The sequence below is a fragment of the Acartia tonsa genome, chromosome 3 (genome assembly GCF_053477335.1).
Source record: "Acartia tonsa isolate MP-2025a chromosome 3, ASM5347733v1, whole genome shotgun sequence".
NCBI lineage: Eukaryota > Metazoa > Arthropoda > Copepoda > Calanoida > Acartiidae > Acartia > Acartia tonsa.
Genome location: NC_137262.1, coordinates 28,686,603 through 28,709,548, shown reverse-complemented (window position 1 = coordinate 28,709,548; position 22,946 = coordinate 28,686,603). Strand labels below are relative to the sequence as shown.

The following is a 22,946-nucleotide window of genomic DNA, read 5'->3' as shown; positions in this document are numbered from 1 at the left end:
ATAAATTAATCTGAATTACTTCATCCTTTTAAAACAAAAGCAGATAACAGCATAATATTATATAAAATTCGGGGCTAAATAAATGTTTCGTTCTGTGGCCTCTCCCTGTTTATAGCTCTTTATTTTGGACTATTTAATAATATTTTTTTCTTGTAACCTAAAAATTAAAACCATTTGATAATTAATCAATTATTATTGTTTTAATTTTTTTCTACCTATTTAATGATGTATATATTGGTTAAGAAATTAATAAATTCATGAGTTAATGCCTTGTTGCTAAGCCCTTGACGTTGACTAAGTTATTTTATGTGTTCAATTGATGCAGTAAAAAATTATATTTGTACATTAGCAAAATAGATGACGTCTGAACATGAACTTTACAAATTTTACTGTCCTTTTTCATGATTTTTTTTCTTGTTTATTTCATGAAAAATTAGAAATAAAGAAAACTTGCCAAAAGTTAAACAAAATTTGAACGAAAGTTTCACAATCAGTGATTTATTGAAAATAATTGTAAATTTTAATTTTTTTGTCTATTTCCTTTACACGTCCTTTTAGGTAAAATTCTACCTTTGTTAGAAAGCTTGTTATTTATGAACATAATTGTCTTTTCAATCCTCACTGTATTGTATTTTTTTTAGTAGCAGGGCTACTTTAGAATTTCTGTCTGTTAGTCCGTCTGTCTGCCAGTCTATTGGTCATGCAACAAAAGAAATATAAATGTTTGGGAATAGTCCTTTTCGTAACATCGCCCCATAAGGGGCGATTCGTCGTATTTTTAAAATGGCTTTTTATAGGTTATTTCAGGTTAGGTTATATTTGGTTAGGCGATTGCCCCACAGGGTTGGGTAATTGGCCCCGCAGGGTTAGAGCCCCCCGCAGGGGCTAGAAATAGGAGAAAAGCTACTGTGAAAAATACGAAGAATCGCCCCATATGGTGCGATGTTACGAAAGGGACTATAACCAAATATTTTTGATGAAGGTTTCATATTTTTTTATCATTCCTCATATCTTCTATTCTTATGTCCTTCTCTCTCTTTATTTTTCTTTCGTTTTTTTATGATCACTGAATAATTGCTTGATACACTTTATATGTTTGTAAATCCGTTTCGTGTGCTTTGCTTCTTATTGATGCTGTCATCCTTGTTTATTTGTAACAGCAGCAAAACTTGTATTAGAAAATCCATGGTGATAGAATATTGCACCACGTCGTGCAAACGTACATACACACACACCACTGATAAGTTTCAATATAAACACAGAAAGGACACACACTTTTATTCAGTTTCAATTGTTCCCCTCCTATAGGAAGTTTATCTAAAGGTAAATATGTAATTATGTTATTATTTGTTTTTTTAAAATTATTTATTAATCATTATTATGTAACAAAATTTCTAACTAGAACACAAACTTTAGGTACAGCACAAACCTATATATATTTGCTACTTATTTTAATTATTACCTTATTTTGTTAAAAGCGAAGCTTTTCTATAATTAGGGTCGGTCCGTCCGTCCGTCACAGAGAGATAGCCTTTTTCGTTAATTTAGGCTTGTTAGAATTGTCCTATCGATTGCAAACTTTGCATAGTGATTCCTTTAGTAGTTAGGTACGATTTTGAAAGCGTAGCAACTCTATTATAATAACAAGAATGTCCGTACGTCCATTTTACACATGTTGATTTTTTTACTTTTTTAACAACAAATTTTTATGTGATATAATGATCCAATTGATCTAATTTTTGGTATGTTGATTCCTGGGACAAAAAAGTATAATGTTATAATCAAATCAACTCTATAATCAACTCCTAAAAATGTAAGTATGTCCATAAACATCCTGTGTCAAGCAGTTTTTCAACAAATTTACTTACAATTTTGTCCAATTCTTATACATTTATATTCTGTTTATTCAGAGCTGGATCTTTAAATCGTTTATAGATGATTTAAACCGGGGCGATTCATTCAGCGCGCCATCAAATTATTAAATACCAATCTTTAAATCGAATTTGCATGGGCAATTTGGCGCGCCCAGTTGCGCAGTACCGGCGTGGCAATGCCACTCACCGAGTGCCATTGCCGAACCAAATCGGGGTGATTTATTTAATAAATAAATATTTTTTTTTAATTACTTTAATATTTTATTGCAAAACTATTGTGAAAACATTTTTATAGTTATTTTTAAAATAAATTATATATTAATGTTTTATATAAAATACCATACGGACACGGCATTTTATATAAAATACCTTACTGACACTGCTTAAGTAATAAAGTTGTACTGGTGCGGATCGATATTTTAGTGAGTGCGCAGGCGATTTAACAACACCGCGCTGAAAATCTTTTTAAAATCCATGTTTTATAGGCGTGCTGTGGCTAACCATCAGCGCACCTACGGTTCACCTCTGAATCGCCCCGATTCAGCGCACCTTAAAAACGATTTAAAGATCCAGCTCAGTTCTGACACTATATAAGGGTTAATGTCAGTTTGTCCTATCGTTTCAGTGCTTCGCTTATATGGATGTTGTCATCCTTGTTTAATAGGTAATAACTAAACTTAATGTTAGGTAATGCACAAACCTAACTTAGTTATAGTAGCGAACCTACTCTTTAATTCACTGTCTGTTCTTTTGTTTGCCAATAACACTATTGTGAATATGTGATTTTTTGACTGCTATTTCAGATAGACTGCTGATTTTTTTTAAAGATCCCCTTTTTCAAAAGATCATACTATATACAATTTATTCTGTCGGTAGTACTACAAAAGTCATAATATATTTTTAATACGGTTTTGTGAATTTCTACTTTGCATCAAACTTTGCGAGCGATTTTATCCCAGAAACCTAACCTCTAAAAACTGTATGTCTGTTCTCTTCCTAACTTACTAGTAAACAAGGATGACAACATCCATAAGTAGCGAAGCTCAAAAATTATAAATATACAACAGGAAATGATCTATAGATTATGTAATAAAAAACTTTAATTATAAAAATCATGAAATCTTTTAAAAATGTATATTGTATAATGGTCTTTTGAAGCCTTAAGCTAACAAGAAAAACGTTAAAATCTAAATTCGATTTAGCACCCCAAATAATAGTAAGTGTTTAAAAAACTTGGTCAAAATATGAAGAATGTTGACTTAATTAATTACTAAAAAATCCAACCGTTTATCTTGAACAGGAGTTGAGAAAATCACAAAAACTTGAAAAACTAGGAATCGATCTAGCACCCTAACCAATAAAGGTATCTTAATAAAAATTAATGGAAATATGCAAAATGTAAACTTATTCAATCCCTGAAAATTTCAACTGTCTATCTTGTATAGGGATTGACAAAATCATGAAAACTTAAAAATCTAGGAATCGATCTAGCACCCCAACCAATAAGGGCATCTAAACAAAACTTTATCAGAATATGTGAAATCTAAATTTATTCAATACCTGAAAATTCCAGCCATTTTTCTTGAAGAGGAATCGAGAAAATTACAAAAACGTAAAAATCTAGGAATCGATCTAGCACCCCAATTGATAGACAGACGGACAAAACAATGTATAGATTAGATGGGCATATGTCATAGGAATCTTCACTAAAAATTTCAGCTGTCTATCTTAAATAGGAGCCGAGAAAATCACGTTTCCCCCATAGCGTTACGGACTGACTGACGGACGGATTGACTGACGGACGGACATAGTGAATTATAGAGTAGCTTCGCTACTAAAAAATACTTAATATAAATATTTTCTAGAAGTAAACAAAAAGAGAAGAAGTGCCCCACCATGCCTCTGATCAAAGAGAAAAGAAAGAAGAGAGGGAGGAAAGTTCAACTGAACGCTTTAGGAAGAGCATCTCAGTTAATCACAATTCAGGGAGACAAGAAGGCTGCAGAAAATATTGCCCAGGTAAGATAGCAAATTTGTAGCAGTGATGCCACTCTACAACTTTTTATGTCCAGTTTTTATAATATCACATCATAAATTTTAAACTTGGCATTAATTATGTGTAGCAGTTGTTTTACACACTTCTCTAATGCACACCTCATGTAAAATCTAACATATTTCATTTCAAGTGTCCTGTTGGTTGATATTTATATGATAAATCAAATGTACTTTTTCATTAAAATTTTTCTTATCTTTTGTAATGTGCTTATATTTTGAAATATTTTCACATATAAAACTTTAAATCCTTATTACAAATTTATTTTTTCAATACTGAAACTTGTGAAACAGTTGTCTCCAAAATGTTTACCTGTCAATTGAAGTCATAGGTTTTCATGAAACAATCATGTTATTATTTTTTTTTAGAGATATTTAGCAGATTATCCTGAAGTCGCCAACTGGGATGTTGACGTGCAATATTCCCAAAACAAGAACAACCGCTGGAAAATAGCGCAATCTTTGAAAGACACATTCACCTATGAACAATCAGAATTAGCTGAAGAGGAGATGAATGTACTCGCCCTTGTTGTCCCTGATCCAAATCTTGTTCCTGACTATCATGTGAAAGCAAATGAGGAAATTGCAAGATATTTCATGTCAAATAGGGAATCAGAAATATTTGTTGGCAAAGAAAGGTCCAGAGTTCCTGGACATGAATTTGATAAAAGCAAAGATGTTAAATTTACAATAGAAGATGAGGCTTTAGAAAAAAGCAGGACCAGAAGTAAGGGTCATCCAAAGAATGGGTTTTACATGTACAAGGAAGGTGCCAAGGGAAAGAAATCAATCTATTATACAGAAGAGAGTGGAGAGGAGGAGACTTTTAGTGAAGAAGAGTCAGAAAATGAAGAATCTGATCCGGATAATCTATCCACATCACCCAAAGAACTTTCCCTTAAAGATTTCTTAATGCAAAGTCAAAATATTTCAACCGTAGATCAAACTAATAAGCCTATTCCGCAAAGTATTGCAAAAAGTTTTAAAGGCAAAATATTTTTTGACCCAACTTTAATTCAAGAAATAAAACTTGATAATAATGTAGAAAATGACGAATTTGAAAAAATCGAAGAGTTGGATGCCAGTGCAGAAAAGGTTATTCTCTTTCTGGAAGATATTGATCCGCTGGCTTCCAAAGATTGGGAAACAATTCATGAAACAAAATTAGAACGTGTAACAATGATAAATAAGCCATCTGGAATCATTTTGTCTCTTCAGCCTAAACATGTCCATGAGGCAATGATAGAATGTGAGCTTAAAATAACAAGCCTGAAGACAGAAGACCTTACTGACATACTGCCTCTGTTCAGTGAGTGTAGATCAGTATTTGAAGTTAGTAATCTGGCCCAGCATTTACTTGGTGGAAGGTCTTTTCCTGTTAGGTCTGGTATTAACAGCAATTGCTATAGAACTCATGAAGCTGGTCTAAATTTGCTTGAGATTGAGGTAGCAAAGTATGAAGAAAGTATTTCGAACGAGGCTATTGCTGTTGATGATTACTGTAACGTCTGCTTTGAGACTGGAGTTCAGCTTGATTATTGTGCCTGTGGAGAAGGTTTCTGTCCAAGTTGTTGGACTATGTACCTGAGCTCAATCAAAGAAATGGATAAGATTATCCAATGTCCAGGTTTTGACTGTGCAGCTCCTGTTCCCATTTCTATCCTTAGTTGGTTCCTTCCAAATAAGAATCTGAAAGAACTCCTAGAAAGTATTGTAGACTCTAGTGTCAAGACTGATTACAATGTTCACCGCTGTGATAGAACCCTTTGCAAGAGAATTGTTTTTACTGACTTCAAATCTGCCAGCAGTGATGATAAATTCTCTACTGAGCAGGGGATCAAGTGTGTGTGTGGGAATCATTGGTGCAGGTGGTGTGGTAAGGATTATCATTATCCAAGTTCTTGCCAGGAGAAGCAGGATTACCAGCAGTTTGAAAACAGGTAAACATTCATATTTTTGGAATTATTGTAATGTAAATTCAACATGAATATCACAATTTAGTCTGGAAGTTTTTCATGTTGAGTAAAATCATAGCACATTATTCAAGTCTAAATTGTGTGAAATGTATGATGCTGAGTAAGCTTGTTTGATTTAACAATCTTTGAATGTAATATAACTAAATGGACTTGACAATATATATCAATGAGTTTTTGATTAGATTTTTTACTAAGATGTAAAGACAAATGATTTAAAGCATAAATTCATTCAGGATGAATGAATGGAAAAGTAAGGAGACGACAGTGGAGGTGCGCCCCTGTCCTAAGTGTGGGATTAAGTGGGAGAAAATGTGGGGCTGCAACTACATGATGTGCTCTACATGTGGCACTGGCTTCTGCTGGGGCTGCGGCATAGAACATTCTGATCATAATGGCATCTGTGGCTCTATGAAGGTTCCACTGGAAAAAGTGGAAATCTTACCATTCCCAACTGAAGAACTATCGGCAAAAAGAATTCAATCTTTCCAGTTGCATATTGAACTTAAATCTGACAATGTTCTGAAGCAATACAAGAAAGAATATGAGAAAATATTAAAAAAATTTCTCACTGCTGATAAAGAATTTGTCTTTGCTAATTTTCAAACAGATTTTAAAAGTTTGCTGGAAACTGAAAGATGTCAATACATTGATGAAATTGTGTCCAGAACCATCAATGTTTGCAAACAGGGAAGTATCAGTCTTCTCAATACACTCCTGAAGAAATCTCTTAGCCTCAAAGACACCAAGAGAATCAAGAGCAACTTTTTTGCTCTAAAGGATTTGTTTGTAACTCTACAGGAGAGCACACCTAATAGTAAGAATTGGAAAGATATCTTATTCAGTGTTGATACACAAACAAAGTATTTCCAGAAGCTTTTGAAAATTAGACTTGATTAAAAGAAATGTTTTAATTGTCACATAATTTTATAATTTCATTTATAAATCTAAATATGTAATTTTGAAATAAAATCTAAATTTGAAATTTGTTTAAAGTAGGAAACAATATTCTGAGAACAATAATGAAAAAAAACTTGTATATTGTGTGATATTTCTCAAATTTACCAATTCTATTACAACTAATAATATTGGAAATAGCTTCAAGTTCCAATTCCTCTCCTTTCCCTCTTTTTTAAAAAGTGTAAATGCGGACTGTCCGACGAACCCGTTATCATTAAAACAATTGAGATACATCCTTAATAATCATAGTTTGTGTGCCAACGAAAATTATAACGTGTTTTCTCGTATTCATTCGAATCCGGTGGATAGGAACCGGTTCTCATCCATACGAAAAAATTATGTCTAGCAGCGTATTATATCCAGCTTTCTATGAATATAAAAATGTACAATCATAAGATTAAAACCAGTTTTTGTAGCCCGGAGCTAAAAATAAACTGATTTAATCTTATAATTGTACATTGTATATCCGCAGAAAGCTGATTATAATACGATGCGAAAAATAACTATTAAAACTTTGGTTTCCAGTTTATAGTCCAATCCCCCCTTCCTCCCTGGCTGGTTGTCACCTTTATGGTAATTTTAGTATTTTCCCTACCTTTTTGTACTGTTCATCTGATTTGAAATGTTGGTTAGACTATAGAATTAGATATTAAAATAGGACATACTGCCTTTCTTTGGAACATATTACATTAGCTTATTTTTGGTATATTTATCAATGATAATTTATATATTGCTTCGCTTCCTTTAATTTTTTATATTTTTTTATATAGGTATTTATTTTCCAAAATCACTCAACTTCGCATCTATTTTTTAATAAAAAAAATCACGAAACCTTGTAATCAATTGCAAAATTGTTGAAAGAAAACTATTAGATTACTAATCAATGCATCACGTTGCAATATTATTTCTATTATTGCTTCTAAAATACAGATTTGCAATAGATTTATTTTTAATATTTCATTGAAATGACATTTATATTTTTGTCAGAGTTTTTTATGTTTTTAATGTAATGATATTTCTTTAAGAACACAGAAACCTTTAAGACAGGCTAGCCTGTCTGTTTGCCTATTGAAAATATAATTGAAGAATAAAGAAAAGAATCAATACAGGTTGTCCGTCGGAAACTGATTTTATTATAATGCTTTTTACTCCCTTAATATTTGAGCTATCTATTCTTAGTAAAATAAAAAGGATTTGGCAGCCTACTACTGACCGTTATATAGTACGGTGGTGAAAAATCCGTAAAGAACAAAATCTACGAGATAATACATAACATGTTGGTTAACAAGGCAAAAGTAAAAATTAAACTAGGAAATAAATTATTCCATTTATAGAGATGCTGCGCAACTTTAAGATCAATATAAATTGAATCACGTAGTTTTCATACTAACAATAACATATACAAGACCAACATTTTTTTGGTTTCTAATTTTTTGGAACATTGATTTAGATTTATTTAACTAGTGTTTCAATAGAAGCCAATACTTCCGAAAAGAATGGGTATTTTTTGTTTATTTGGAACTGGAGTTCTTTTTATGTCCAATAAGATCCTGTAAACGACTAGATTAATAATTCTACATCGTCAATAACCAGGGAAGGTTAGTAATAGGTAGGCCAAAGCCTGCTTAAACATTCAATTCACTTTTCTATACAACTAAAAACCATTTTCTGTTTATATTCCGAATTCTCATCCCCATCCTTGCAAATTTTCGTGCTTTACTTCCTGTTGAAAGAAACTAACGACCAGAGATGAAAGGACTAGACATTGAATGGTTTAATAACAAAATATGGAGAAGCTTTAAAAATTATAGTGTTGGATAATTTTGAGATAAAAATTAACCACATTCATATTAAAATTCTATAAAATACTATTTAAGGTAAAGAAATAAGAATGGTTTTGAATGTTTTAGATAAAAGTTAAAATTATGCCATGCAAACAATAATACATAGTATGTGATGAATGGACATATCCGTTCAGTTAGTGGTAAAGATTAATAAATCAATGTTAATTAATCCTGGTATCCGCTAGAGGGCACAAACAAATTTCATCACATGTACAACTTCTTTCGTATTTATTTTGTTTTCTAGATAAATGTTACTTTTTTATAATTAAAGCATGTATGTCTGTACATCTAGTTTTTGTTCTTTTAAAAGAATCTTTCTGTCGATAAAAGATTTTGATTGTGGTTTCTTCAGAATTCTAAAGGGATAAGACTATGGTCGATAAATTGATGTACATCTTCAATTATGATACACAAAATTAACCCTATTTAGATTGCAATTATTAGTTGAAACGTTTAGATACCCAACTTAATGAACCAACCAATCAAAATTCAGTACCCGAAGTTGTTAGACCTAAGAATAAGAAAACGTTATCATAAAACTAGGGACTAGTGTAATCAACAGGCTAATGTACCATTCCTCTCTGTTTTTTCTTTGAAAGTTTATGTGTTTATAATCGTCAATAGTTAAAAGAATATTTTTTGATTGAATTTTTTTATCATTAGAGTATTTTTGTAACCTCCATTATCATTATTTCTTATGTTGACAAAATCATTGTATTGAATTGTAATTTTTAAAGCCAGAATTGGCTAGAAATATCTGACTAAAAATGGAATTTCAATTTATTGTAATTTTTTGATTAACCATAACATTTTTGTTAACCTTTCCAATGATGTATTACTTGTTTTTTTTATTTGAAGGGTAAGATTTAAACTTTGTCTCATTTGTATTTTAAATTTGATTAACACAAGAATTACAGCATCCATTAAATCGAAGCTCAACAAGCCTAACAACAAAAAATGCATGAATGTTTTTATATTATCCATACTTTAAATATTGCAACTTTTAAGAATTATTATCATAAACCTATTTACTTATCTTTTTTTATTTAGTGGAGAAATCTTTCTATAATTCATCAACCTTTCTGACGCCTGAAAAAGGTGAGACATCTAGAGACTATGAAATTCTTGGAAAAAAGTTTTATTCAAAATTTGAGTAAATTAAGTATTTTCAATATAAAGAGAGATGCTAAAAAATTGGTTTCTACGAATAATTTAATTCCAAATACAATTTGAAATTGTTGTTGTAAATATGAAGTGTCAAGTAAGGAAAATATTTTTAACAGTTTTCATGTTGTACAATTTGAACCTTCCAGACAAGATTTTCTTTATGATACAAAGTTACCAGAGTTGTTGGGTTTAAAAAAAGCTTCCCAAGAGTCCTATGTAAGTTGAATTTTAATTACAGAAAAAATAGGCCAATTCAACAAACAGTATTTACGCCTTTTCCTTTCAAAAATACCTAAATCTACAACTTTATAATCAAATATATATATTTTGGAAGAGTGGTGTACTTTTTAAACCAAAATAAGTAAAATGGAAAGTTCCATAACTGCGCACTTGTTCAATATTCAACCAACAAGAAGGAAGAGGTTAAAACAGCTTCCAGGGTTGTCAAGAAAAGTACATTCTTATTCTATAATTAGAGTTGTCAACAATAAACTTATCAATTATAATTCATCCAACTATTTAGTGTTAAACCAGTAACAACCATAGTAAATGAAAATGTAAAGTTGAATTTCCTGATACAATTACAATTGTTATCCCTAACATTTTTAAAAATAGAAATATTTTTAAACATAGAACCCCTTATGAACAAGTTAATTATGGATAATTCTTTAGTTACAATACCAAGCATTAATATCAACCATAGCCGTTACAATTACAATTAGAGTTGGCATCCCTGCCACACATAACAACCATAGAAGTTACAATTACAATTAGAGTTAGCATCCCATAATAGTTACAATTACAATTAGAGTTGGCATCCCTGTCACACATACCAACCATAGTAGTTACAATTACAATTAGAGTTGGCATCCCTGCAACAAATAACAACCATAGAAGTTACAATTGTTATCCCTAACATTTTTAAAAATAGAAATATTTTTAAACATAGAACCCCTTATGAACAAGTTAATTATGGATAATTCTTTAGTTACAATACCAAGCATTAATATCAACCATAGCCGTTACAATTACAATTAGAGTTGGCATCCCTGCCACACATAACAACCATAGAAGTTACAATTACAATTAGAGTTGGCATCCCTGTCACACATACCAACCATAGTTACAATTACAATTAGAGTTGGCATCCCTGTCACACATACCAACCATAGTTACAATTACAATTAGAGTTGGTTTCACTGCCACACATACCAAATATAATAGTTACAATTACAATTAGAGTTGGCCCCCCTGCCACACATACTTACCATTGGATAAAATTGAAATTTAGAAATGAGCATGAGAAAGAATGCGGCAATTTTCCCGCGCGTCTGCCAGACTAGAGCTGCAGGGAGAAAGGGTTGCACATTAAATAAAAACATTATTTTTATGTATTCATACATAGTATCGTTGGTAAGAACATTTAATTAAAAATATCTGAAGCATTAAAGATAATTGTTGATTCATAAGCAAGAAATATAGGGAAGCTTAGTAATTTTAATAGCAATAGGTCTTTCTGTTTGAAAATTAGGTCCACAAATGTTTCAAGGTAGGTCTAAGGGAAAAAACAATAACAAAAATAATTTGTAGGAATTACCAAAAGAATTTTACTGTCAAAAAATTAAGAATAAGCTAATTATCTTCTCATACCAATTTCTTTATCCTGGCATAGTTTTGAACTGTTCAGTACCACCCAGAGATAGAACCTCACCCTTAAAGAAGCTCTTCAGAGAGCTACTATCAACTAATATATCTGTATGACTGTCTCTCAAATTTCTATCTATTCACCTATTTATCTACCCTTTATATATATACTAATGCCAGTATCTATCTAACTGCATTTCACATCTTATTTCTAGTTTATACAACCACCATTTTCTTTACTTATCCATCTATCAACTACTCACATAAATCATCTATTTCTAAGCCATAAAAAAAGAAATATGTGACCAAAGGTTTGTTATTGTAATTTAGATAATAAAATATTGTGATAATGGATATAGGATATACGTGGATATATTGACAGGGGAAAATGTTTGGTCAATTTAGCTTGGTAATATAATATGGACCTCATTTATAGGTTAGTTTGTTCATCCAGAAGGAGGATAGGGGATTGGGTTAATTAAGCCAGCTGCAAGCATCACTTTATCACAGTACATCAAAATCTGCTGTGCTACATCCATGTAATAATATATCGATTATTGTAATTGATTTAGCATCAACTTATTTAATGTTTATTGTGAAATTCATGCTTGTTACTGCAGATTTATTAAAATGTCAAGGAAAAGTAATAAAAAAAGATTGTATTTTGTAAAGTAGCTTTTTTTTTGATAATTTAAAATTTTTCTGAAGATTAATTTATGTATTTTGTTATAGACGTCCAAGGTTGTGGGTAAAATGGTGTTTAACCCCCACTAATCTTAGAAACCCCTCATCTTACCCCACTAAAAATTAAAAGCTTGGACGTCTCTGGTGGTTGGAAATTCCTAAGTAATTGCTCATATTGTTGGTTGCAGTTTCCAGCTCATTTATAAAACACCTTAATTATTAACCCTTTACTTTTTTTACCCACTGCATTAGCATAAATGATATAGTGTCTAGTTCGAGTTCGGTTTGAGCCTTGGCACATAAACAGACGCAACTTATTACCATGCAAAGTTAGGACTTTCAGGCAAAGGTCGTGCAAAAAAGGTCGGTTATTTGATGGATGATACTTTACCTAATAACCTATAGTGGCGTAAGCATACCATTACAAGCAGATGTTGCCTTGGCTAGTCCAAATAATGATGGGGTAACTATTTACTTTACCTCATAACAATTTAAAGTTCAAAGGCAATTTTGTTTCAACAATCTCTAGGAGCAAATAATGTAATAAATAAAAATAAACCAAAATGACTTAAAAGATGGGATCAATTTAGCATCCCATGATAATCATAAAGGATAATGATAGATTTGTCTGTGGCGGAAATAGGGCAAAAGCTCAGACTTCTTCTTGCACAATATCATTTATACTTCTGTCTCTAGACATTGTTTTTAATTTGTAATAATGATTTAATTTCTTTCTTGATTTAATTATTGTAATCTTATGTTTACAACACATAAAACTGAAAAATATTTGAAATAACAAAGATAAACATTAAATACAGACATTTGATAAATAAAAAGTATTTAGGTAGGAGATAGCAAATTTAAACATGATTACCGGGCATTTTACTTTACTATTTGACTAGCGCGTACGCCTCTAAAGGCCTCTAGGGGCACTTGACGAAGGGGGAAGGGCTAACAAACACTTTTAATTTAAAAACTTAAATTCAGTTTCAAAAAGGAAAAAAAGTTTGGGGGGTTTAATTTTTCCGGGAGCGATTTAATTTAGGATGGTGAGGGTACTCTACCCCATTTCATTAAACGCTTCCCTGTACATAAAAGAAGGTCCAAGTTAAAGGAGAACCACGTCAGTTAGCTACAGACAGACACGCATACACCCTGTTACTTTTATTTAAGGTATTGGGCCTTATTTTCTGTTATTACAAACGTGTAAAATAACGTGTAGTTTTTTTGCTTTTAGGTTGTAAATCCAGAAAATTAAATCTATTTTTGCTACCAAACACACCCAGTGGTCAGTTAGGTACGCAATTGGATCGATGTATAGTGGGGGGCGTGACTGTACCTTTTTAAAAGCGAAGTTTTTCTATAATTAGGGTCGGTCCGTCCGTCCGTAACGGATAGCTTTTTTCGTTAATTTAGGCATGTTAGAATTGTCCTATCGATTTCCAACTTTGCATGGTGATTTCCTTTAGTAGTTAGGTACGATTTAGAAAGCGTAGCAACTCTATAATCATTACCAGGTACGATTTAGAAAGCGTAGCAACTCTATAATCATTACCAGAATGTCCGTACGTTCATTTTAAAAATGTCGATTTTTTTACTTTTTTAACAACAAATTTTCATGTGATCTAATCATCCGATTGATCTGATTTTTGGTATATTAATTCCTTGGACAACAAAGTATAATGTAAGTATGTCTATAAACATTATCAAGTGCCTTGCGAGCACAGAATCCCTTATTTTTAAAAAGATTTTAAATAAGAAGGGATTTTTTTTTCGTTATGACGTACTGTTACAGCCACAGGGGTGGTGGCATATCCTGTAGGGCCTATACCTAATATTCCTTTTTTCCAAAATATTCTTACCTAAAGTAAAACACAAACCAAAAACTACACCCCCCCCCCCCCCCCTCCCCTAGATTTATTTCAAAACTAGAGTAGGAGGTGTTTCTGTGCTCGACTACACAGTCTAAAGAAAACCGCCCAATGTTATTAAAAGCAGATAAGAACCTCAAATTCTTGCTATTGAAATGTAAATATTCTATTCATTTACCTTTATCAATGTATAGTAAAATAATACATTTATAATAAAAAAAGTCTCCAAAAATCAATCATTCATTTATGTACTTAACTGTTAGTGGAAGCTCTATTTGTATATTTTACTAAATATCTTGATTTATGGCTTTTTTGCCCAAGCACAAAACATGGAATATTTGTATGTTTTCAAGAGAACAAGGATGACAACATTCATTATGGTATAGAAATGGTATAAATTATTATACAATATACATCCCCAATGATAATAAACAAAATTATCACCTCTTTATATTTAAATTATTGGTTGAAAGTTTGGACACTTTTAGTTTGGATCCAACCAATCAAATTCTATAAAAGGTACCCAAAGGTTTTCAGTAAAAAACAACGTGACTAAAAACCTTGGGTACCAGTATAATTTACAGACCAATGTCCCCTCCCTATCAGGTTGAATTAGATATATAGATACCTGGTTATATAGATAGGTTAGGTTTTGCTATCGCAGTAGATAGGTACCCGCATGGGTTAGTTTCCATTAGGGCCTATAATCCACATAGGCTCTAGGATGCCAATAGAACTATAATTGCTTTTTTAGTTGGATTATCTACTTTTAAGTATATCATGAAAAAACAAGCACGTCAATAGATTAAAAACCAAATCAAAGTATAAAGTATCTACGCAGCCGCTACCCAAAACTTGTACGGGGGCCTCACACCATGCAATAATGCCATGTCAATAGTTTTATTTGCTTGTGTGAAAATATTCTTAACCGATTTTATTTCAATGTTTAAGCATATTTGGCGCATTGGCATTTTTTAAAGAGGATTTTTATTTTACAAACTGTTTGGTAACAGAAAAATTTAATTAAATAAATTAACTTTTGTTATTAATAATTGAGACGGACAAACGTAGGTGGACAAAGTGTCTCAAAAAATCAGCCTTGTGACGTCATAAAAATGAGGGAGATGAGAGGAGAAGTGGAAAAGAAAACCCCTAAAATAGAGATGGATAATCCCTCATTATTATGACGTCACAAGGCTGATTATTGAGACACTTTGTCCACATACCAATGAACGATAAAATGAACCTCCTTAATGTTGGTAAACAAAATTACCCTTTTTGTAGATTAGAACTTTGTTTGAAAAGTTTGGACACTACTAGTTTAGTACCAATTCAAAAAAAAAATTCCCAAAGTTTCTGGGCAAACGAATAAGATAACGTGATTTAAAAACTTTCGGTACCAATTTGATTATCCCCCAATGTAATATCCCCTGCCTGCCTAGATAAATAAGTTTCTTAGAAAGCAAAGGGCAATGACCATTTGACCAAGTTTATTAACTAATTATAGTCTTTTTTAAAAGGCAGAATAAAAACCTAAATAAGGTCACAGTGCATATTTCAACTTATAAGACAAATATGCATACACAGTCTTTACAGTTTATTATAAAAGGACACTCTTATTCTTACACAATTGCTAAGAGTTAGACATTAATCTTATTTTTATGTCCATAATATTGAATTTACCAACGTTACATACTTTAACAAAATCTTGCGCCTGTTCCTCTAGCATCTAGTAGCTCTGTATTTGAAGATGTATGTGAAGCTTCTTTTAAATGGAGAACTCGTTTGTTAAATAGTTTTTAAAATCTGCTACTGATTTGAAATACTGTAGCTATATCAGAATGTGATGATTATATTAGGACTATGTATACTCACAAAAATAGACATAACTCATTAACATGATGTACAATTATGATCTAATAACATTTAATGGAATGGTTGGATTTCAGTAATGCAGCACTTGATACAGATCTATAATCCAAAAAGTTTTTTTACTGAAAAAAAGTTTAAATACAAAATATCAAACTGTTAACATATATTAACATATTTCTAACAAAAAGAATCTACAATTTAGGATCACAGAATGAAATAAATTTCCAACCCATAGATAAAACTATTTTAAAACTACTGTGATGTCCTTTTAAACAATGTAATGTGCAGTACTGTTTAGTTTTTATCAAAGTTATTTATAAAATTATGGCAGTCACTATCTCAATTGAAAAACTCAAAATGAAAATCTGAAAAAACTCAAATTTCACACCGCTCCTGTCAGCTGGAACTACCCTCAGCTGCTGCCATTTCAACAAGCAGCTTTTATCAGTTGTAGCGGCTTCAAAACTTTTTGTTCATCAAACCTTTGTTTTCAATTTTATCTTTTAAGTCAAAAAATTTGAGCCTATCACTAATTTGTTTAAACTGTTTTTAAGGTATTTTTGAAAGGGTCATCAAAAACATACTTTGACACCTGTAGAATCATACTGCAGAGTTAAAGATAAGAATAATAACGCACATCAATTTTTATTAGGATTTTCTTTTCTTTTATTCATTGGGTCCATTTGGCTAAATGTTAATGTGTCTTTCCTTTTTGGGGAACAGTTTAAGGTCAGTTACCCCTAGACTTTGATCTGCTCTACTTTTATGCTTTAGTTCTCTTATTTTTTGTTATAAAATCTATCTACCTTATATTTATATCCTTGATATAGTGTGCATCTCTCCCACTAGGCTTTCATGTTCATAATATTTGCTAAAGTATGTAATTAAAAAGAGATTCTTTAATTTGATTTTTTATTAATTTTTAATTTTAAAACAGCAAATAGGTGTTTAACCAAAACGCTTATGATACGTTTAAATCCCTGAATATATTATAAGTTTAAATTTCCAGAACACCTTGATGACAATTTTAATTTAAGAGAGTGGCGAATTTACCATTGAATTTTTGGCACCATCTTTAAATGTACCTGAGTCTAACATGAGATTTAATTAAAGATTGTAATATATTAATACGGGGACATCCAAGATTTTTATTTTTATTTAAATTGAGGGGTTTCAAATGTTTGAGGGTGTAATCTTATGCATTTTTAAAAATTTTGGGGGGTAAAACAAGGAGTTTCAAGGTTTGGATGTTAATGCATTGATTTTTGTCCTTACTGAAAAAGGGATATTTTACCAAAATAAAATTGGAATGACTTGAATTGGAGAAGGTCAGAAAGACAGACATAAGAAAAGTAGAGATGAACAATTGTAGAGTAGCTTCTCAACTAAAAAATCTGCATGAAAATGAAAAAAAGAACATCAATCAAAAGACATGAAAACGCGACTGTCCTTTTAAGTTGTATATATATAATTAATTTCCCACTTATGTCTAGCATATATCAGTTGATAACATCTATTAGATAATAATCTTTAAAAAGTTTACAGCATTAGCCAAAGCACTTTCACCGCTATAGTAACTATAAATCTATCTTTTTTTTTATATCTACACGTATATCTATTTTATCTATCTAGCTATCTATCTATTATACATATATTTTTCTATTCATGTATTGTATTGATATATTTATCTATTTATAAAACTACTAATGTGTATGTCATTCTAAATATCCATTTATAATATATCTAACTATCTGTCTTTTTAAAATATCTATCTATCTTTTATTATCTATCTTTCTACCTTTCTTTCTATAGAGATATCTATCAATCTGTAAGTCGTTCTAAATATCCATCTATTATCTATCTATATATTTGTATATCTAATTATATATCTATAAATCTATTTTTGTGTCATTCTAAATATCTATCTATGTATCTATCATTCTATCTATTTTGAAATCTATCAATTTACATGTCATTTTAGATAACCATCTTTTATCTCCCTTTCCATCTGTTTATCTATTTTTAAATCTATCAATCTGTAAGTCATTCTAAATAATCATCTATTATCTATCTATATATATCTAATTATATATCCATCTTTTATCTATCTTTCTATCTATGTATCTATCTGTCTATGTATTTTTAAATTTATCAATCCAAATATCCATCTATCATATATCTTTCTATTTATGTATATATTTGTCTACTAATTTATGTATTACTGTTTATCAATCTGTGTGTAAATCTATCTTCTATTGATCTATCTATTTATAAATATATCCATATATTATCTACCTATCCATCCATCCATCCATTTTTCTATCTATCCATCTATCTGCTAAAACACACATAGTATTTTTACCGCTGTTCGATTAAAGCTTAGTATTACAATTTAGGAGAAAACATTTCTTTTAAGCAGGGATGTGTATCAACAAGAAATTACACATTTTTTATGAGAATTAAAGAAATAACCATTACATGTGGCTATTAGTAACAAAAATACCGAAATAATGTTAGAGTCTAATGATTTTCTTTGTTCATAAAACAAGAATGTCAATATCCAAAGTAATATTGTTGATACTTTTTTATACTTCTTACATTACTTCTAGCCCTTAGGGAGCTGGGGCAAAGTGAGGAAACTAGATTATATCCAGCCCAAGATATTTATTAAGCTTACCTAAAAAGTACAACCAATTTGGACCAGCATTTTCCTAGATCTTTGGTTTTAGACAAAAAAATTGGTTTAAAGGCTTAGTCTAAAATAATGAATATATTCCAAACATTGAATAATAACAATAAAGATCTTATTTCTAAGCAATGAAAATTGTTAATTTGAGAGGAGCTATGCGTATCCTGGGTTGAATGTCCTAAATTGGAATTTGGTTGTGTGTGTGTGCTTACCCCCGGGGCCTGCGGCGGGGAAAGCGAGTCCTGGAGAAACGCGCCGCAGCGCCACCGAACGGCCTTCCAACGACCTTGCGCTCACGCACGCGCACAACACCGTGCGCTTGCAAACACACACACACACACATACACAGGTGTGCAAAAACTAACACACACACACGTGCAAAAACACACGGATATTACGGACATTGATAATTTACCTAAAAATAATAAAGATACCAGGACAATCAAAGATTTTAGATTCAAACTATTTTTTTTAGTATTTTTAGGGAAGCTTAATCTTGGTCCTGGGCATATTTTAAATAACTGGCTGCCCTATTCTACTGGTTATTATTTTCATAATTATGTCTATATCCCTAGAAAAATTCGTAATATGAAAAAAATCATTGATATGATTTGTATTTTGTTTTAAATAATTTTATTTGAAAAAGTTTTATGTTTCTTTTATTGTTTCTCAATAAGTTTTTATTTAAATATTGAAGTGATGTTTTTTGCTTTAAAACGGTGGGCAAGGACAATAATAAATTAAATTTCTTTTAAAATTATAGCTGCCAAAGACATAATTTATACTATTTAATCAAGAGTAATTTTATGATTTAGGGAATTGTCTTATCCATATCATTTTTCAATTAATTAACTTTTTAGATATAAATAAATTTCAAATTAATGTGTTTTTTACTCTGCTTGTAGAAGTGAAGCTACTCTATCATTCAATTTGTCTGCCAGTCCGTAACAAAATAGGGGAATTGTGATTTTCTCGGCAGCTATTTCGATTTCGTATACCAAAGAGCATCCAGTATATGATTTACTTTGTCCGTTGATCTGATCTATAACTTAATCTAACCGATCTGGACTTATATGGTTCTGCTTTAATGTGAAGCTTCTTATAAGTTCATGAAGAGTTATAACTAAATATGGGGAGGGTACTACCACCTAGAAGAAAACGCCTCTAAACAAAATGATCACAAAAAAAAATTCTCCAAACTTTAACCATCCTTTCACTCAAATGCCCCTAGAGGCCTAAATGATCGTATCCGCTAGTCATAAATATAAACATGTACATATAGAAACTAAATAATATGCATTTTGGTTGCATTTAGACAAAAGAGCTGATTAGTTTACTATTTATAGCAAGGATAATAACATTCATAAAGTCAAAACAAACAAAAAAACTTTTCTATTTTAACAAGTCTGATATTATTCTAAAAGAGCATAGGGAATTATAAGAAAGGGCATATAATAATTATTAATCACATCGTAATATAGAATCCTTGTAAAGGTTTAAAATTCCAGATATTTTTGAAAATATAATTCAATTCAGGGGCGTCCAAGCTTTTTATTTTGGGGGGGTATTTATCCCCCCAAAATTGTTTTTTTTGGGGGGGGGTAAATACCCCCTCCTAAATGGTTGGGGGGTGCCTACGGCACCCCCAGGGTAGGGGTAAATTTTAAATGGGGGGGGGGGGGTAAAATGAAAAAAATTTTGGGGGTGCCGTCGCCCCATTACCCCCCCCCCCCTTGGACGTCTATGATACAATTCATGATTTTTCAGTATGCTTCAGAACAGGCTCCAATCCAATCGGTTCCGAAGAAGTACTGAAATAAGGATATAAAATAATGCTTAATGGAACCAAATTTTATCTTCTATTTGTTAAAGAATAGTTAGAGTAAAGTCATACTGTAATACAAAGATGATTAAAGCCCCTCCACAGATTAAATATGTATTCATACGATAGAATAGCCAATGAGAGGCCAGTATACACTGTAATTGTAATGCACCGTCTGTGGAGGGACTTTAATCATCTTCCTGTAATACTAGGAGGAAGGGAGAGAAAAGCTGCACTTCTAATAATATTTACATTCTTGCAGTACGCACAAATTTTTAAACATACAAACACCACGATCTCTCACACTCAGGTAGCTAAAGGGATAAGGTAATAAAATACCCAATAATGAAAAACTTAGTTACCCTTTTGTAGATTAAATAGTTGGTTGAGAAGTTTAGGAATGAAACTAAGGAAAATTTATGAAAAGTAACCAAAGTTTTTAAGCCAACGAATAAAATAACAGGGTTATAAAACTTCGGGTACTGTTAATTTACAGTCCAATGTCCTCTCCCTTCCTGGAAATTTAAAGACATACACACACTACTAACACACAAAACTATGTACATATAACATAGCTGATTATGTATAATTGTCTTTAGATAGTGTTCATACATTCAAACAAATATTTTTGTCTGCCATAAAAGATTTAATAGCGAAGCTTTTCTAAAATAATGGTTTGTTTTTACTCCCGGTCATGCGTAACGGCGAGCTCTTTTCGTCAATGTATGCATGTTAGAATTGTCCTATCGATTTCTGTAATAATTAGGTATGATTTAAAAAGCATAGAAACTCTATTTCGTTTCCAGAAAATCCATCTTAAATATGACCATTTATACTTTTTAAAAACATTTTTTTGCATGGCATATTCATCCTATTCACCTGATTTTTGAAACGATGCTTTTTATGACAACAAATTAAATGTCTTATGCGAAGCTTAACATATTTTGCTTATTAGGTTTTGACACTCCAAAGTTTTTAAGTTCCTATTTTCAGACGCTAATACCTTGAGGGAGGGTTTTCTTTTTATCAAATCAGAGCTAAAGTTCCATATAGTAGGATCATTTATCATAATTCTACTTTGCATTGAGTTGCCCCTGTTTGTGGGCCAAGGCATGCGTACATTCTCTTACTATTTATGTCTTGCGGCGGACATTAGAGAAAGCAGTAACAAATCTCTAAACTCGAACTCGATACCTCTAAGACATGAAGAAAGCAAAGCAAACAAAACGGTTGTAATAAAAATGCACATAAGATATTCGAGAAAAATTTGTTATTTTGTCTAAACACCTGTTCAGAGAGTTCTTTATGTGGGAAATAATTGAGAAAAGGAATTGCAGAATTTTTGCCTTTATCAAGCAAATTTATAGAGGTAGACAAATTAGGTTTGTTAGATTTTCTAAAAAAAATAACAGGAACTGAGATTTGTCTACTCTGTAACCCAAAAAGGATTTAACAATGGATTTTTGTATTTGGTTTAGGGGATTTTTATATATTTATTACTAGATACCACTACTTAACCTTAAAGTTTCCATTTTCAGCAAGTATTGGTATGATTTACTCGTTTATTCAATTTTGAGCATTTTTGGTTCCTATAAAAAGAACGAAATAACAATCATAGGCATTCAGACAGCGGGTGAATTCGCCCATCTGGTAAAAGTAAAGGGGGCGGATACCCAACTCTACACTCTCCTCAAAAAGCTAAGGGGTGTATCAAGCTAAAAAAGCCCCCCCCCCCCCCCCATTGCATTTATGGGAAATTTCAAAATTTTCGGGTGTATTTCCCTTACCTACCCCCTGTCAAAACTCCCTGTGCACGCCACTGTTTTCGCGCATTAATTTATCAACCTTAATATATGACTCTGACTTTGGCTTGATCATGAAAGAGAAATCAAAGCTCTGGAATGCATTTTTATAAGCAAAGCTTTTCTACATTTAGGTTCTCTTTGAAAAGGAAGTATTTTGTTTATTAAAGTATCGATCTCAATGGTTCATGTTTGCCATAAATAATAAAGTGATTACTGATATCATGATATGATCAAAAAACTATTTATAGAATTACAAATATACCTAAAAAACTATTCCAATAATGACCAAAATTTATGTAGCCCTGTGAACTCAAATATTATCATGACAAAATATCCAAAACGCAAACGCTTCGCCTCTATGAATGTTATCATCATTGTCACTTTCTGCGTTTTGTTTAATCAAATATGTGTATAACAATCAGATGAAATGTTTTTAATACGCAGTGCTCCAGTTGTAATATGGATTTAGGTCAGAGCTTCAATACCAATCTTTTTCAGGAAATAAATTTCCAGTATGGCTTCGAAACCGATTCATATCCGCCGGAATAGAGCCAGTTCTCAGCAATACTGAAAAATACTGTATAGTATTGTATTACAGACAATTTTTCACGAATGTTTAAATAAAAAAGAAATAATACTCCGAAGGCTCGGGCTAACACAACAGGTTTTAATCTTATAATTTTCCATTT

General features: G+C 31.4%; 2 protein-coding genes across 2 annotated transcripts in view; one reads left to right on the top strand and one right to left on the bottom strand.

Annotated features, from left to right (window-relative positions):
• Phf5a (PHD finger protein 5a) overlaps positions 1–19,543 on the bottom strand; it is a 164,722-nt gene extending 145,179 nt beyond the window's left edge. Inside the window, exon 1 of the mRNA XM_080153483.1 lies at positions 19,529–19,543. The gene's annotated coding sequence lies outside the window, so the exon portion shown is untranslated. The remainder of the gene's footprint in view (positions 1–19,528) is intronic.
• Positions 1,190–6,884, top strand: LOC145313834 (uncharacterized). Its single transcript, XM_080153478.1, has 4 exons — positions 1,190–1,323; positions 3,740–3,893; positions 4,296–5,866; positions 6,136–6,884. Exons 2-4 carry the CDS (start codon positions 3,771–3,773, stop codon positions 6,797–6,799), a joined length of 2,358 nt encoding a protein of 785 aa, XP_080009604.1. The 5' UTR covers positions 1,190–1,323; positions 3,740–3,770; the 3' UTR covers positions 6,800–6,884.
• Positions 19,544–22,946: the final 3,403 nt, after the last annotated feature.

Coding starts and splice junctions, on each gene's coding strand:
- LOC145313834 (XM_080153478.1), top strand. CDS start 3,771: ATGCCTCTGATCAAAGAGAAAAGAAAGAAGAGAGGGAGGAAAGTTCAA. Junction 3,894..4,295: donor CTGCAGAAAATATTGCCCAG/GTAAGATAGCAA, acceptor ATTTTTTTTTAG/AGATATTTAGCAGATTATCC. Junction 5,867..6,135: donor TACCAGCAGTTTGAAAACAG/GTAAACATTCAT, acceptor AAATTCATTCAG/GATGAATGAATGGAAAAGTA.